The 16,115-nt window shown below is 45.2% G+C and overlaps 1 protein-coding gene across 1 annotated transcript in view; it reads left to right on the forward strand.

The window, feature by feature from the left end:
* Positions 1-505: 505 nt before the first annotated feature.
* The window catches only part of LOC149428641 (apoptosis inhibitor 5-B-like), a gene marked incomplete at both ends in the record, with an annotated part of 20,847 nt that continues 5,237 nt past the window's right edge, over positions 506-16,115 (forward strand). Inside the window, 8 exons of the mRNA XM_089667164.1 lie at positions 506-599; positions 3,445-3,510; positions 6,502-6,653; positions 7,019-7,225; positions 7,314-7,418; positions 9,703-9,792; positions 11,615-11,796; positions 14,337-14,430. Coding sequence (XP_089523290.1) covers positions 506-599; positions 3,445-3,510; positions 6,502-6,653; positions 7,019-7,225; positions 7,314-7,418; positions 9,703-9,792; positions 11,615-11,796; positions 14,337-14,430 — 990 coding nt within the window. The remainder of the gene's footprint in view (positions 600-3,444; positions 3,511-6,501; positions 6,654-7,018; positions 7,226-7,313; positions 7,419-9,702; positions 9,793-11,614; positions 11,797-14,336; positions 14,431-16,115) is intronic.

A 16,115-nucleotide genomic window follows, 5' to 3' on the forward strand; every position in this document is an offset into this window, starting at 1 on the left:
AATCCTGTATAATAATAATAATATATAAATCCTGTATAATAATAATAATATATAAATCCTGTATAATAATAATAATATATAAATCCTGTATAATAATAATAATATATAAATCCTGTATAATAATAATATATAAATCCCGAATAATAATATGTAAATCCTGTATAATAATAATATGTAAATCCTGTATAATAATAATATGTAAATCCTGTATAATAATAATATATAAATCCTGTATAATAATAATAATAATATATAAATCCTGAATAATAATATGTAAATCCTGTATAATAATAATATATAAATCCTGTATAATAATAATATATAAATCCTGTATAATAATAATAATATATAAATCCTGTATAATAATAATAATATATAAATCCTGTATAATAATATGTAAATCCTGTATAATAATAATAATAGTAAATCTCCCCCTTGGAGTCAAAGCCATTGTGATAGCCAATACCATTTCTGCACTGACTCTCAACTTTCCATTGTTTATTAGATCCGAAGACAAGCTATCAAAGAGCTCTCACAGTTTGCAACGGGGGAGAACCTTCCACGCGTGGCCGATATTCTGGCACAGCTTCTGCAGTCAGGTATTGTATAACACACAGAGCAGAATTCAGACCTCACTCACTGTGGGCTGTCACTAGATCAATATGCCTCACCATTTGAAAACTTTGCAGACACACAAAACTGCTTTTCAAAATTATCTGTAAGTTTACATCTGTAGCCTTCTTTTGAAAAATGACAGATTCTCTTAGATCCGAGTAAATAGTTTAACGTGTAAAGGTTGTAAACCTCTAAACTGAAAAATGAACAGAGCATATCCTTCTACAGTGTGCAGTTGCCTCATTCTAAAGCACCGAGTGTGATTTCAGTCTCCTCTCTGCTATCTGCATGAGTCACTTCTAACAGTCTATGCTGACACCAAGCAATCCAGGGAAATGTGAATAATATAAGTATACAAAAGAAAGAAAACTGTGCTGAATACGTAAAGAATGTGGGCAGCACACTGGATAATGGTTAGCACTTCCACCTGGCAGTACTCGGGTTATTGGTTCTAATCCCAGCCACGGCACCTCCTGCCTGGAGTTTGCATGTTCTCCCTGTGCTTGCGTGGGTTTCCTCCGGGTACTCCGGTTTCCTCCCACACTCCAAAGACATGCTGGTAGGTTAATTGGATCCTGTCTAAATTGTCCCTAGTATGTGTATGTATGAATGTGAGTTAGGGACCTTAGATTGTACACCCCTTGAGGGTTGGGGACTGATGTGAATGTACAATATATAGGAAAAGTGCTGCGCAAATTGACGGCGCTATAAATGTACCTGAAATAAATAAATAAAGCAAAATGAATTTTAAAAAAAGAAATTCAAAATTGCTGCCATTTCCAAAACAAAATGAATATAACACATAAATGAACACTCAAAGTGATTCAGTAGCGCAGAATTATAAGTGAATGAAATGTGGACATAAAAAACAGCAGAAGTGAAAAAGAAAGTCCAAAAACAATTCTTATCCACCAAATAACTTCAATTTCTTCAAAATAAATCACCACGTGTGAAAGAATCCAGTGTCCCCCCTTTCAGGTATACACTCACCAAATGGTGTTGCCCCCTCACTCTCATGGTTGGCAAAAAACGCTCAATGGATATCTCTCGGTGGGATAAAAAATCGATTCGTATTGATCTGCTTCCTCTCCTCCAATTTCCAAAATCGGCTTAGCTGGCAATCATTTCATATGATCATGGATTCCTAATATGGAGGCACTTAGGGTGGCATAGAGCCTCACCCCCTCAGTCTCCACCCAAATCACAAACCTGAATGACATATCAGACTGGATGTCACTCCACTTCCTTAAACTGAACCTCTCCAAAACCGAGCTCCTAGTCTTCCCCCCATTCACTTCTCCATCACATCCAACAATGCCACTATCAGGCCGCCCCACAGGCCAGAGTACTTGGTGTCATTCTGGACTCCAACCTATCCTTCCAGCCCCAAGTCCAATCTTTAACAAACTCATGCAGACTCCACCTCCGCAACATCACCAAAATCCGCATGTTCCTAACCCCAGAAACCACTAAACAGCTCATCCACTCCCTCATCATATCACGACTCGACTACTGCAACTCCCTCCTCACTGGCCTGCCTCGCCGCTGGCTATCCCCGCTTCAGTCCATCCTGAATACGGCTGCCAGACTCATTCACCTTTCCAACCGCTCCATCTCCGCCACCCCCCTCTGCCAATCCCTCCACTGGCCTCCACTCAGTGTCCTCCACCCCCCTCTGCCAATCCCTCCACTGGCTTCCGATTGCGCAACGGATCAAATTCAAAATCCTAACACTGACGTACAAAGCTGTCCACCATACTGCCCCGAACTACATCACTGACCTAATATCCAAGTACCGCCCAGCACGCACACTCCGCTCCTCACAAGACCTCCTTCTCTCTAGTTCCCTGGTCTCCTCCTCCCATGCCCGCCTCCAGGACTTCTCCAGGGTGTCACCCATCCTCTGGAACTCCCTGCCCCAACCCATCAGATTATCACTACTCTCCTCTCCTTTAGGCGCACCCTGAAAACCCACCACTTCAGGGAAGCCTACCCCACCCCCTGCTAACTTGCCGACCTCCTCCACTCTTCCTACCACTCCATCCCCCACAGCTATCTCCTCCTGTACCACTATCCCCTCCCTCCTAGATTGTAAGCTCCGAGGAGCAGGGCCCTCGAACTCCTCGTGTATTGCATTGTACTGTCTCATGTATTGTCTCCCATTGTAATGTACAGCGCTGAGCGAACTGTTGGCGCTTTATAAATGCTGTATAATAATAATAATAATAGAGGAATACTTCCTCCTGAATACTCTTCAGGTATAATAATCATGTAAAACAAAGTGCAAAAAACAGCTCCTTTATTGCTAAAATAGACAGCCACTTAGAGCTCATGTACACTGCAGCTGATAAACTCACGTTTAGGAACTGTTCTGCATTTCTTTCAGCAGCCCCTGAACTCTCCCTAATGGGTTCCTATGTCTCCATGTACACATCATCATTTACAGTCGTTTACAGGCAGTTGAGTTTACAGTCGTTTCTTTTAACGCAGAAAACTTGTGTTCAGCAGTCGATTTTTTTCAGAGTTACAGTATATGAAAATGCAAAATAAATAATTGCTTAAAAGACATAAATGCTTCAAAAATGTTGCCTCATAAAAGTGAGGGCCGAACGAACCGGGACAGCAGAAGCCCCCAAAAAACTGTAAGAGGCACAATTTCAAAGTCTGTATTGGTGTGACCGGGGGGGGGGGGGGTTAACGATAGCAGCTGTAGTTTATGCCTGCTCCTATTCTCACCCAGGTAGTAGGTTTTGTGACCTCTCCTAAGGTTACACTTTGTATATTTGGGTTTGTTGTATATATTTCTAACCTTAACCTTTCCGTTTTTAGATGACTCTGCCGAATTTAACTTGGTGAACAACGCCTTGCTGAGTATATTCAAAATTGATGGCAAAGGTAAGAGTGCAGTGTCTCTTCTGGTAACATTTTCTGTGCTGGGGGAACCAGTTTTGAGAACACTCGTGGTAACAGAAGGGCTCGGCCTAAGAATTTTTCTATGAGTTTTTTTTCCTTTTGCTCAGAGCATCTCTCAGTTTTGTCTCAGACTCGTGAGCTGCTTCAGAAATTGGTAAAATCTAAAGCCCCCACCAGTTTTAAGCCATCTATATAATTTCTCATGGACAGATGACACCCATGGACCATAGAGTAATGATGGTTTTTGAAGCCCTAGACTCTGCTGTGTTTGGACAGATTACACCCATGGAGTAATGATGGCTTTTGAAGCCCTAGACTCCCCTACGCTTGGCCAGATTACACCCATGGACTGATGACACCCTTGTACCATGGAGTAATGATGGCTTTTGAGGCCCTAGACTCCGCCATGCTTGGACAGATTACACCTATGGAGTAATGATGGCTTTTGAAGCCCTAGACTCCCCCACGCTTGGCCAGGTTACACCCATGGACTGATGACACCCATGGACCATGGAGTAATGATGGCTTTTGAAGCCCTACACTCCCCCATGCTTGGCCAGGTTACACCCATGGACTGATGACACCCATGGACCATGGAGTAATGATGGCTTTTGAGGCCCTAGACTCCGTCATGCTTGGACAGATTACATCTATGGAGTAATGATGGCTTTTGAAGCCCTACACTCCCCCACGCTTGGCCAGATTACACACATGGACTGATGACACCCATGGACCATGGAGTAATGATGGCTTTTGAAGCCGTAGACTCCCCCACGCTTGGCCAGATTACACACATGGACTGATGACACCCATGGACCATGCAGTAATGATGACTTTTAAAGCCCTAGACTCCCCCACGCTTGGACAGATTACACCCATGGAATGATAGCTTTTGAAGCCCTATACTCCCCCACGCTTGGACAGATTACACCCATGGACCATGGAGTAATGATGGCGTTTTAAGCCCTAGACACCCCCACGCTTGGCCAGATTACACCCATAGACTGATGACACCCATGGACCATGGAGTAATGATGGCTTTTGAAGCCCTAGACTTCCCCATGCTTGGACAGATTACACCCATGGACTAATGACACGCATGGACCATGGACTAATGATGGCTTTTGAAGCCCTAGACTTTGGAAGAATAAATCACCTTCAATGTTGGGTGTCCTATGTATGCGAATACCGCTGCGATATGTAAAGCTATTATTTTAGGTTTTTTTCCATATTAGAATGTGGTACCTCGGGATCATGCAGAATTTTAAAGGGTGCCTTGACAGAAAAAAAGGTTGAGGAATACTGCTGTATAGAATGTATTGAACACGCAGACTTCCTGTAGGTTTGAATGGCTGATGCATTCGAACATGGGTGTCAAACTGGCGGACCTCCAGCTGTTGCCAAACTGCAAGTCCCATGAGTCATTGCAAGATTGACAGTTACAAACATAACTCCCAAAGGCAGAGGCATGATGGGACTTGTAGTTTCACAACATCTGGAGGGCCACCAGTTTGACACTCCTACATTGGGGCCTATGTGCAGTACTAAGCAGCCCAACGACTCTGAAGATAGCAAAAGCAGTGCTGATCTCAAACCACATAATTTTTTTTTTTTTTTTGCATGAGGGAGTAATACAAAAAAAATGCTGTAAAACTACATGTTGGGGAGACTAAATAATATAATTACCTTTTCCGAACGTCCTCTCGCAGTGCAAGGGCAGATGTCATTCTGCTTCCAGGCAGATCTCGAAATGCCAGAATGCCTAGTAGCCCAAATCTGGCAAGATGATGATCCTGCACTGTGCTGCAACATCATCTTGCAAGATTTGGGCTACTCCCAAAAAAGATCTTGTCGACAGAAGGATTACATTACCCCATGCACTGCAGAAGTCAATGGGAGGAATAGTGCCCCATCATTGGTGTCAGTGGGAGGAATAGTGCCCCATCATTGGTATCAGTGGAAGGAATAGTGCCCATCATTGGTATCAGTGGGAGGAATAGTGCCCCATCATTGGTGTCAGTAGGAGAATAGTGCCCCATCAATGGTGTCAGTGGGAGGAATAGTGCCCCATCATTGGTGTCAGTGGGAGGAATAGTGCCCCATCATTGGTGTCAGTGGGAGGAATAGTGCCCCATCATTGGTGTCAGTGGGAGGAATAGTGCCCATCATTGGTATCAGTGGGAGGAATAGTGCCCATCATTGGTGTCAGTAGGAGGAATAGTGCCCCATCAATGGTGTCAGTGGGAGGAATTGTGCCCCATCATTGGTGTCAGTGGGAGGAATAGTGCCCCATCATTGGTGTCAGTGGGAGGAATAGTGCCCCATCATTGGTGTCAGTGGGAGGACTAGTGCCCCATCATTGGTGTCAGTGGGAGGACTAGTGCCCCATCATTGGTGTCAGTGGGAGGACTAGTGCCCCATCATTGGTGTCAGTGGGGGAATAGTGCCTCACTGTTGCTGATAGTGAGGAAATAATGCCCCAAGGACCAGATAAAATGACGCAACATCTGGCCCTCGAGCCGCAGTATGAAGACCACTGGTTTAGGCAACAATTGGGGCGGCACAGTGGCTAAGTGGTTAGCACTTCTGCCTGGCAGTTCTGGGGTCGTCGGTTCAAATCCCAACCACGGCACCTCCTGCCTGGAGTTTGCATGTTCTCCTTGTGCCTGCGTGGGTTTCCTCCATGTACTCCGGTTTCCTCCCACACTCCAAAGACATGCTGGTAGGTTAATTGGCTCCTGTCTACATTGCCCCTAGTATGTGTATGAATGAATGTGAGTTAGGGACCTTAGATTGTACGCCCCTTGAGGGTTAGGGACTGATGTGAATGTACAATATATATGTAAAGCACTGCATACATTGATGGCGCTATATAAGTATCTGAAATAAATAAATGTTAGAAATGATTGAGTAGCTGATCATAAGATAATAAATAATAATAAATTGGTGGGTAATAAATCTTGTTTTATACAGGCACCCTCGGGGGATTATTCAGCCAGATTCTTCAAGGTGAAGACATTGTACGTGAGAGAGCCATTAAGTTCCTCTCTAACAAACTGAAAACCGTTCCTGAAGATGTGATGACTAAAGAGGTGGAAGACTACATTTTTTCAGAATCCAAGAAGGTGAGCTGTACACAAAGATACTCGAGGAGCAGGTGGAAGAAATGGATCATTTATCCAAATATGCCTGTTGGCAGCACGCCTGTGAGCAGGAATAATCATTCATGCATTTTCTTTAATAGTGTGGCTGTGCAACTTTTGAACTAGTTTCAACAAAGCAGGTATTGCCTAGAAGATTCTAGCGGAGGTGGAAGCGGGTACCTGACAGGATCCAAGGGACAATTTGAAAACACTAAACACAATGCAGATGTCTGAGTGGGCAGAAGAGTGTTTGGTGGTCCCTCCATCTTCTAGGAAGGGTTCTAATGAGAAGCTTTTGCCTTTTTTTATTTTTGTTCTTTTTTTAATATTCCTTTGGCATTTTGCAGGTGCTGGATGACGTCACCGGGGAGGAATTTGTCCTGTTTATGAAGATCCTGTCCTCTCTAAAGACATTACAGACAGTTAGCGGCCGACAGCAGCTGGTAGATCTAGTATCTGAGCAGGCGGGTCTCTATCAGACCCTCAACCCCGCCGACCCCGACTCTGTGGATCGCCTCCTGCAGTGTATGCGGCAAGCTGTGCCACTTTTTTCTGTAAGTATTTAGTTTGTCTAGAGGGGAACAGAATAAAGCACTGTGATGACTTTAAACATTAATGTCTTTTTTTTTTTCCTCTTTCTAGAAAAATGTTCACTCTACTAAATTTGTGACCTACTTTTGTGAGCAAGTGCTTCCCATTCTGAGTTCCCTGACCAGCCCAGCAGAGGGCATCGATGTCCAGTTGGAAGTAAGTGTGTCCTTTTGGTATCTGAAGTCACTCTATGATCTTGCTGCACTGAGGTCCTGAGCTTCAGTCACAGCATGATCACTGCATTCAGTTTCTAGATGAGGTCCTTGTTGGAGTGGGTTTCATTTTGCTATTATAGTATTTTTTCTCCCTTGATCCAAACAGAGTGGAAGACCAAATTGGCCCTGCGAGTGGGTACAATACATTGCAAGGCAACTCCTATAAGAGGCTGTTGCTACCCGGTTCCTAGCAAATGATAAATTCGAAACTCTATAATCTGTGAAAAAATAAATGGCCATCCAATTATTATTACCTAATTTTGCCTTTGCTGGTTCCTCCTTCCCTCCTTTTCACATGCTAAGGAAATTATTAAAAAAAAACTTTCTGTAACGGAACCGGACCCAGACCGCACTAGGGTATTTCCGTTAAACTCCCGCTTCCCTGTTCGAACACCGACCACGGACACCACCGCTGACCACACAGGAATAGACAGCACCAGGCTTGTATGAAAGACAGGAAATTGACTGCTTTATTTTAACACAGATACAAGATATATACACAGGGTGGGGAAATACACACCCAGACTGGAAACACATCAGCAGGCCATCCCATCAGGGGGAAGGGCTGCCGGAAACATCACAACCCATAATAGTTTGCTAGAACAATGGGATGCAGCCGCATGGCAGTGAACAATGGGATACACCAGGTGGCAGTAGACAATACCCAAACCCATACATCCCATAATAGTTTGCTGTCAAGCAAGACACACAATAGCAGGACAGATCACCCTCTACCCCTAACAGGCACAGGGCGACTTACACATAATAGGGATTTGGGGGGCTGAGACAGGGGTCTCCCCACCCCCCAAAGTCACTCCCGTCACACTTTCCATGTTTATTACATGCCTTATTTTACACCTAGTGATGTCATCACTAGAATTCTTTGCTTCTCCATGCAATGCAGGAAGATCATGGCTGGAGGAAGGAGTCTACAAAGGACTGTACATAGCTTTCTAAAAACGGGAAGCTGTGGTATCACCTGCATGTGATGCAAGGGACAGTAAGGCTGGAGAAGAAAGAGGTAGATGATGCTGGACGTCCTCCAGCTTGGAAATGAGTCATGCTCTATCTTGCTGTTCAGCTTTTAATGCACACTATGAGTAGATCAGTGTGCAGTTAAAACAGAGTAAGCAAGTTCAGTACAAGGAATGAGTCTGTACTGTGTAAGCCTGAAGGGAAGGCTAGCATTCAGCTTTTTGTAAGTGCATCTGCCTTTCAAGCGGTTGCAAAGGCTCTGCCGGCTCTGTTCCTTCTCAATGGGCAGATTGATAGCAGTGGAAGCTATTGGCTTCTGTTGCTGTCAATTAAAATTCTGTGACTGGGGGGCGGGGCTGAGCCGCCCTGTCTGTAGATGCAGACGGGGTGGCTCGTAAGCAACCCTGCACGAGTGCCTCCATAAGCCTCACTGAAGAAGTGGAGCTAGGAGCACCAGCAGGGAACCCGCAAAGGGGTGGATCGGGGCTGCTCTGTGCAATACTGTTACACAGAGCAGGTATGTACAGTATAACGTGTTCTTCACGGCAGCCGCACACAAATGTGCGGCCTCCCGGCGTCTGGGCCTAGACGCCGAGCGGCCGCACATCTGTGTGCAATTAAGAAAAACATATGTGCTGAGAGCGCACTCCCAGCACACGTCCGGTACTCACAGAAAGGTCCCGATCTCCTCTTTCGATCAGGACCTTTCCCGATCATGTGACCACCGTGACGGCGAATCACGGTGGTCACATGACCTTAAAACCCTGCCCCGCCTCCTGGCTTCTGAAACCCTTAAAGGGCCGGGAGGCGCTGGCGCCAAGGGGTTAAAAAATTGAAGTTTTAATATCACTTTGTTTTCGACACCCACTGCAAAGTCCCACAAAAACTTGTTGATCCTGCCATTGAAGTCCACCTAATGCATTTTCTTGTGATTTGTGTGGCAACGCTGCTGCACTGCTCTTGAATTCAGAGCATAGTTGCCACTACAGTGGGAGGAGAAGATGCTGTAGGGGGTGTGGCCATCAGCTTTGTCACTGCTGACTCACAGGCCTGTAGCTTGTCAATCATCACCTGACTACATCTAGTCCTACTCACTGTTTCCGGATTGACAGCACTGCCTCTGTTGCTGAAACCTGGTGTCTCTGGCACCTTTTATATCCTGTTTTTTCTGTCCACATTTTATGAATTGGCTGAGATGTAAAAAATACAGGTTTTAGTGGTAAAACGTTGAAATAATAATGTTTTTTCAGGTGTTGAAGCTTCTGGCTGAGATGAGCTCATTCTGCGGAGATATGGACAAACTTGAATCAAATTTAAACAAACTCTTTGAGAAGCTTTTGGTAAGTGAGATGGCACATTGGCCAACATAAAGGGGAGTGGCTTCCCACAAATAGGGGACTTTAACCACTTCCCGACCGGCCGTTGCATATAAACGGCCGGACGGTGGCAGTGCAGGGTCGGGTGGCCGTTTATAAACGGCCTCCCCGCACCCTGCTTGTGCGTGCTCCCTCGGAGCGCGCAGCACCGCGATCCGGTGCCCGCTGTGTCCTCCGGACACAGTGAAACACCGATCGTCAGATGAGACCTCTGTACGAGGTCCCGATCATGTGATCACTGATTGGCCAATCAGTGATCACATGCAAAGTAGTAAGCAAGATGTCACTTGTGACATCATTGCTTACTACGTGTGAAATCTGTGAATGATCACAGAGGTCACATGGTACAGGGCTATTCACAACAGCCGTGTACCATGTGACAAGCTGTGACCAATCACAGCTCACTCAGTACTTCTCAATGAGTGCAAGAATGCAGACAGAGAGAAAGAGAAATGGTTGCTTTTACATCCTATATGGGTGTAAAAGCAATATGTAAAAAGAAAAAATCTTCATCACCCCCCCATAAGTAGTACATTGCCCCCCTAGCATTTCTGGCTGTGGCCATCTTGAGTAAGGGCAGATGATTCATGTAGCATTTACTTCCACGCAGAAAAAGTTGAGTTGCTGCCATGTGATTGGCTGATTAGCAATTTGTGTTACTAAGCAGTTGAACAGATGTACTTAATCAAGTGGCCATTGAGTGTAAATCTTCTGTGTAATGCAGGCCATAGACGGGTCGAAAATCGGCCGATTTTTCTTTTAAAAAAACGAAAAATCGGTCGTTCAAGCGGCCGACGTTACCAGCAACGGTAAAAAAAATCGGCCGATTTTCATTCCGTCTACAGCCGGCAAAAAGTGTCCCTGCAGAGAGCATTTCTTTGACAGTTCCTTGAAATTTATAGCGGTTGCAACAATGTATCTATTTGTATCCATTTAGGATACAGATGTTTTTATTCGGAAACAAATACATTGTTGCAACCGCTATAAATGTCAAGGAACTGTCAAAGAAATAGCGGAGCTCTCTGCAGGGACACTTTTTGCCGGACTGGAATTCCTCTTCTTCTTCATCCTCTTCGTCTTCCTCTTCTTCCTCCTCTTCTTCCTCTTCTTCTTCCTCTTCTTCATCCATTTCTTCATCCTCTTCTTCTTCATCTTCTTCTTCATCTTCCTCTTCTTCTTTTTCATCTTCCTCTTCTTCTTTTCATCTTCCTCTTCTTCTTCATCTTCTTCTTCATCTTCCTCTTCTTCTTTTTCATCTTCCTCTTCTTCTTTTCATCTTCCTCTTCTTCTTCTTCTTCTTTTTCATCTTCCTCTTCTTCTTCTTCTTTTTCATCTTCCTCTTCTTCTTCTTCTTTTTCATCCTCTTCTTCTTCTTCTTTTTCATCCTCTTCTTCTTCTTCTTCTTCATCTTCTTCTTGTTCTTGTTCTTCTTCATCCTCTTCTTCTTTTTTTTTTTCTTCTTTTTGTCTTCCTCTTGCAGGTCACGGCTCATGCGCAGATTTTTTTATCGGTAAAAGATCGGCCGATTTTTTTCCAACTTTACCGATAAAAAAAATCTGCCAAGACACCGAAAAACGGCCGAACATTTAGCCCACTAACGATCCGAAAATCGGCTGATTTTATTTTCGGCCGAAAAATCGGCCGATTTTCGACCCATCTATGGCCTGCATTAGCTGTGATGCCATGTTTCGGTTTTGAGGATTTCAGGTGTATTTATGGAGAAACCGTATCACCCATCAGATTACAGGCTCTGCCTATTTCTTATTATTCTCCTCTGCATTGTTAGGAATACATGCCGCTTCCTCCGGAGGAAGTAGAAAACGGGGAGAATTCGTCTAACGAGGAGCCAAAACTTCAGTTCAGCTACGTCGAATGTTTACTATTCAGTTTCCACCAACTTGGGCGCAAGAATCCAGATTTTCTAACCGGGAAAGTGAATGCTGAGAAGCTTAAAGACTTCAAAATAAGGTGAATATTATAACTGCCAAATATAACCACAAAAAAAAGTACTAGCGCTGTGTTTTAAAAAGAGGAACTTTTTTCTTTAACCACCTCCCGTCCGGCCATTGTATATAAACGGCTGGACGGTGGCAGTGCAGGGTCGGGTGGCCGTTTATAAATGGCCTCCTGCTTGGGAGCGCTCAGCAACCGCGATCCTTTGCCCGCTGTGTCCTCCGGACACAGTGGAACACCCGATCGTCGTACGGGACCTCTGCGCGAGGTCCCGATCATGTGATCACTTATTAGCCAATCAGTGATCACATGCAGAGTAGTAAGCAAGATGTCACTTCTGACATCATTGCTTGCTACGTGTGAAATCTGTGAATGATCACAGAGATCACATGGTACAGGGCTATTCACAACAGCCTTGTACCATGTGACAAGCTGTGACCAGTCACAGCTCACACAGTAGTTCTCAATGGCTGCAAGAATGCAGCCAGAGAGGAGAAATGATTGCTTTTACAGCCTTTATGGGTGTAAAAGCAATCAGTGTAAAAAAAAAAAAAAAAAAAAAAAAAATTTTCATCACCCCCCCAGTAGTACAGTGTCACCATGGCGACACTGTACTGCTAGGGTGACAGTATGTAAAAACAAATACATAAATAATAATATAAAAAAAAAAAAAAAGGAAAACATGTTTAAAAATTATAATTTTTGGTTATAAACTAATTTGGGTTTTTTTTTTTTTTTTTTTTTACTAAAAAGAGAACTGAATACATTTTGGCCAAGATTTATGATGAAATATTTATTAGAAGTAGTACAGTGTCACCATGGCGACACTGTACTGCTAGGGTGACAGTATGTAAAAAAAAAAAAAAAAAAAAAAAAACATAAATAACAATATAAAAAAATGAAATAAAATCACACTGTGCGGAGTTGATTAGAAGGGCACCATTCCATGTGGGTTTGAATAAATAATATAAAAAAATAAAATAAAAATGTAAAAAAAAAGTTTAAAAATTATAATTTTTGGTTATAAACTAATTTGGGTAATTTTTTTTTTTTTCCGAAAAAAGATAACGGAATAAAATTTGGCCAAGATTTATGATGAAATATTATTTATTTGCAAAATTGTGTAAGAAAAACCCTTTTTTTTTCAAAATTTTTGGACTTTTTTTAATTTAAATAGCAAAATAAATAAAAATCCCAGCGGTGAATAAATATCAAAATAAAGCTTTATCTGTCTCAAAAAAATGCTAAAAAAATTCATATGGGTACAGTGTTGCATGACCGCGCAATTTTCATTCAAAGTGTGATAGCGCTGAAAGCTGAAAATTGGCCTGGGCAGGAAGGGGGTGAAAGTGTCCGGACTGGAAGTGGTTCAGATGGGTGAGTGTGATGGAGAAGGGGGTGGGATAACAGGGTTGTGAAAGAGTTATTCGCTTTGGTAGCAACATAAAGAAAGAAGAGCGCACGGCCACCCTAGTGTGATCCAGTTTATTAAAACCAACCATAAACATTTCACAATACGCACTCACATGTTCCATGTAGAAAAAGGCATGTCTGTGTGTGTCCACCCCAACCACTCCCAATGGCCGCTGTACGATCCGGGCAGTATGGATAATGGGATCCAAACGTGGGCGTGACTTGATAAAGGAGGTCACGCCTCCAAAATATGTCATCTAGGCAACCACGACACGTCTGTGTCTGTCTACTGCACCTCAGGTTTCTCGCCACCGCACGACCGTCGCCTACGCAACGTTGCGCCGTCAGGTTCAGGCGCATGCGCAATACCATCTCCATGCTGCTGACTAGCTCCAGCGGCTTCATAGTTGTCAGCTGGCGACGGAGGAAGGGTACCCATACTGCCCGGATTGTACAGCGGCCATTGGGAGTGGTTGGGGTGGACACACAGACATGCCTTTTTCTACATGGAACATGTGAGTGCATACTGTGCAGATGTTAATGGTTGGTTTTAATAAACTGGATTACACTAGGGTGGCCGTGCGCTTTTCTTTCTTTATGTTGCAGAATTTCACCCATTTCCCGGTGGAGGTGTTTAAAGCGGAGTTCCAGCTGAAAAAAAAAAAATAACTCAGCGGCTACAAAAACTGTAGCTGCTGACTTTTAAAATTCAGGCACTTACCTGTCCCTTGGTTCAGTGGTGTCCTCACTACCGCTGGTTTCACCGGCCGTCTTCTCTCTCTGGTGTCGGCATCTTTAGTGTGGGCCCCCGGCTGTGACAGCTTGCGGCTTCCAGCAGGGGGCGGACTGCGCATGCGTGATAAGCGCTGCACTTTGTGATTGGTCCTGTAGTCTTCTGGGATCTGTCACGTGTCCCAAAAGACTACAGGGAGAGAGAGGGGGGGAGGGACAACTTCCGCTTCCGATCGGCGATCGCAGTGGGAGGGGGTACCTGTCACATTCAGGTATTCACCCGATCCTTAATGGGGAGCGGGGGCAAAGGCTTAAAGCGGAACTTCCCCTTTTGGGTGGAGCTCCGCGTTAAAGTAACTAGCTGTTTAATGGTGTATCACTGAATGTTTGCTTCTCTTTGTGTTCTGTAGGTTGCAGTACTTTGCCCGAGGATTACAGGTGTACATCAGACAGCTTCGCCTGGCCTTGCAGGGGAAATCTGGGGATGCCTTAAAAACGGATGAGGTGATTATTGCATTTTTTTTTAAATAATTGTAGGACGTACAGATGTTTGGCTGTCCATTGTAGATACCTTGATTTTCAGCACCCATTTTCTTTTTTAGGAATAAAGTTTCATTTCCTCAGTAAACACTGGATTAACCCGCTTCAGTCCGGTCCAGTCTGACATTTCTGTCACATATAAAAATCAACCCACAAACAGTATATGATACACATAATGATGCAGCACAACTAAAACAGTGTCTCTTAACCACTTCCAGTCCGGACACTTTCCCCCCTTCCAGTCCGGACACTTTCCCCCCTTCCAGTCCGGACACTTTCCCCCCTTCCAGTCCGGACACTTTCCCCCCTTCCAGTCCGGACACTTTCCCCCCTTCCAGTCCGGACACTTTCCCCCCTTCCAGTCCGGACACTTTCCCCCCCTTCCAGTCCGGACACTTTCCCCCCCTTCCAGTCCGGACACTTTCCCCCCTTCCAGTCCGGACACTTTCCCCCCCTTCCAGTCCGGACACTTTCCCCCCCTTCCAGTCCGGACACTTTCCCCCCCTTCCAGTCCGGACACTTTCCCCCCTTCCAGTCCGGACACTTTCCCCCCCTTCCAGTCCGGACACTTTCCCCCCTTTCCAGTCCGGACACTTTCCCCCCCTTCCAGTCCGGACACTTTCCCCCCCTTCCAGTCCGGACACTTTCCCCCCCTTCCAGTCCGGACACTTTCCCCCCCTTCCAGTCCGGACACTTTCCCCCCCTTCCAGTCCGGACACTTTCCCCCCCTTCCAGTCCGGACACTTTCCCCCCCTTCCAGTCCGGACACTTTCCCCCCCTTCCAGTCCGGACACTTTCCCCCCTTCCAGTCCGGACACTTTCCCCCCCTTCCAGTCCGGACACTTTCCCCCCCTTCCAGTCCGGACACTTTCCCCCCCTTCCAGTCCGGACACTTTCCCCCCCTTCCAGTCCGGACACTTTCCCCCCCTTCCAGTCCGGACACTTTCCCCCCCTTCCAGTCCGGACACTTTCCCCCCCTTCCAGTCCGGACACTTTCCCCCCCTTCCAGTCCGGACACTTTCCCCCCCTTCCAGTCCGGACACTTTCCCCCCCTTCCAGTCCGGACACTTTCCCCCCCTTCCAGTCCGGACACTTTCCCCCCCTTCCAGTCCGGACACTTTCCCCCCCTTCCAGTCCGGACACTTTCCCCCCCTTCCAGTCCGGACACTTTCCCCCCCCCCCCCCCCCCTTCCAGTCCGGACACTTTCCCCCCCCCCCCCCCCTTCCAGTCCGGACACTTCCCCCCCCCCCCCCCCTTCCAGTCCAGACACTTTCCCCCCCTTCCAGTCCGGACACTTTCCCCCCCTTCCTGTCCGGACACTTTCCCCCCCTTCCTGTCCGGACACTTTCCCCCCCTTCCTGTCCGGACACTTTCCCCCCCTTCCTGTCCAGGCCAATTTTCAGCTTTCAGCACTATCACACTTTGACAATTGTGCGGTCATGCAACACTGTACCCATATAAATTTTTTTGAGACAGATAAAGCTTTATTTTGGTGGTATTTATTCACCACTGGGATTTTTTTTTTTTTTTTGCTATATAAATGAAAGTCCAAAAATTTTGAAAAAATGTTTTCCTTAGAAAATTTTGCAAATAAATAGTATTTCATCATAAATCTTGGCCAAAATGTATTCAGTTATCTTTTTAGTAA

This window comes from Staurois parvus, unplaced genomic scaffold (genome assembly GCF_062004578.1).
Source record: "Staurois parvus isolate SC_StPar_1 unplaced genomic scaffold, SC_StPar_1.0 ptg003067l, whole genome shotgun sequence".
Lineage (NCBI taxonomy): Eukaryota > Metazoa > Chordata > Amphibia > Anura > Ranidae > Staurois > Staurois parvus.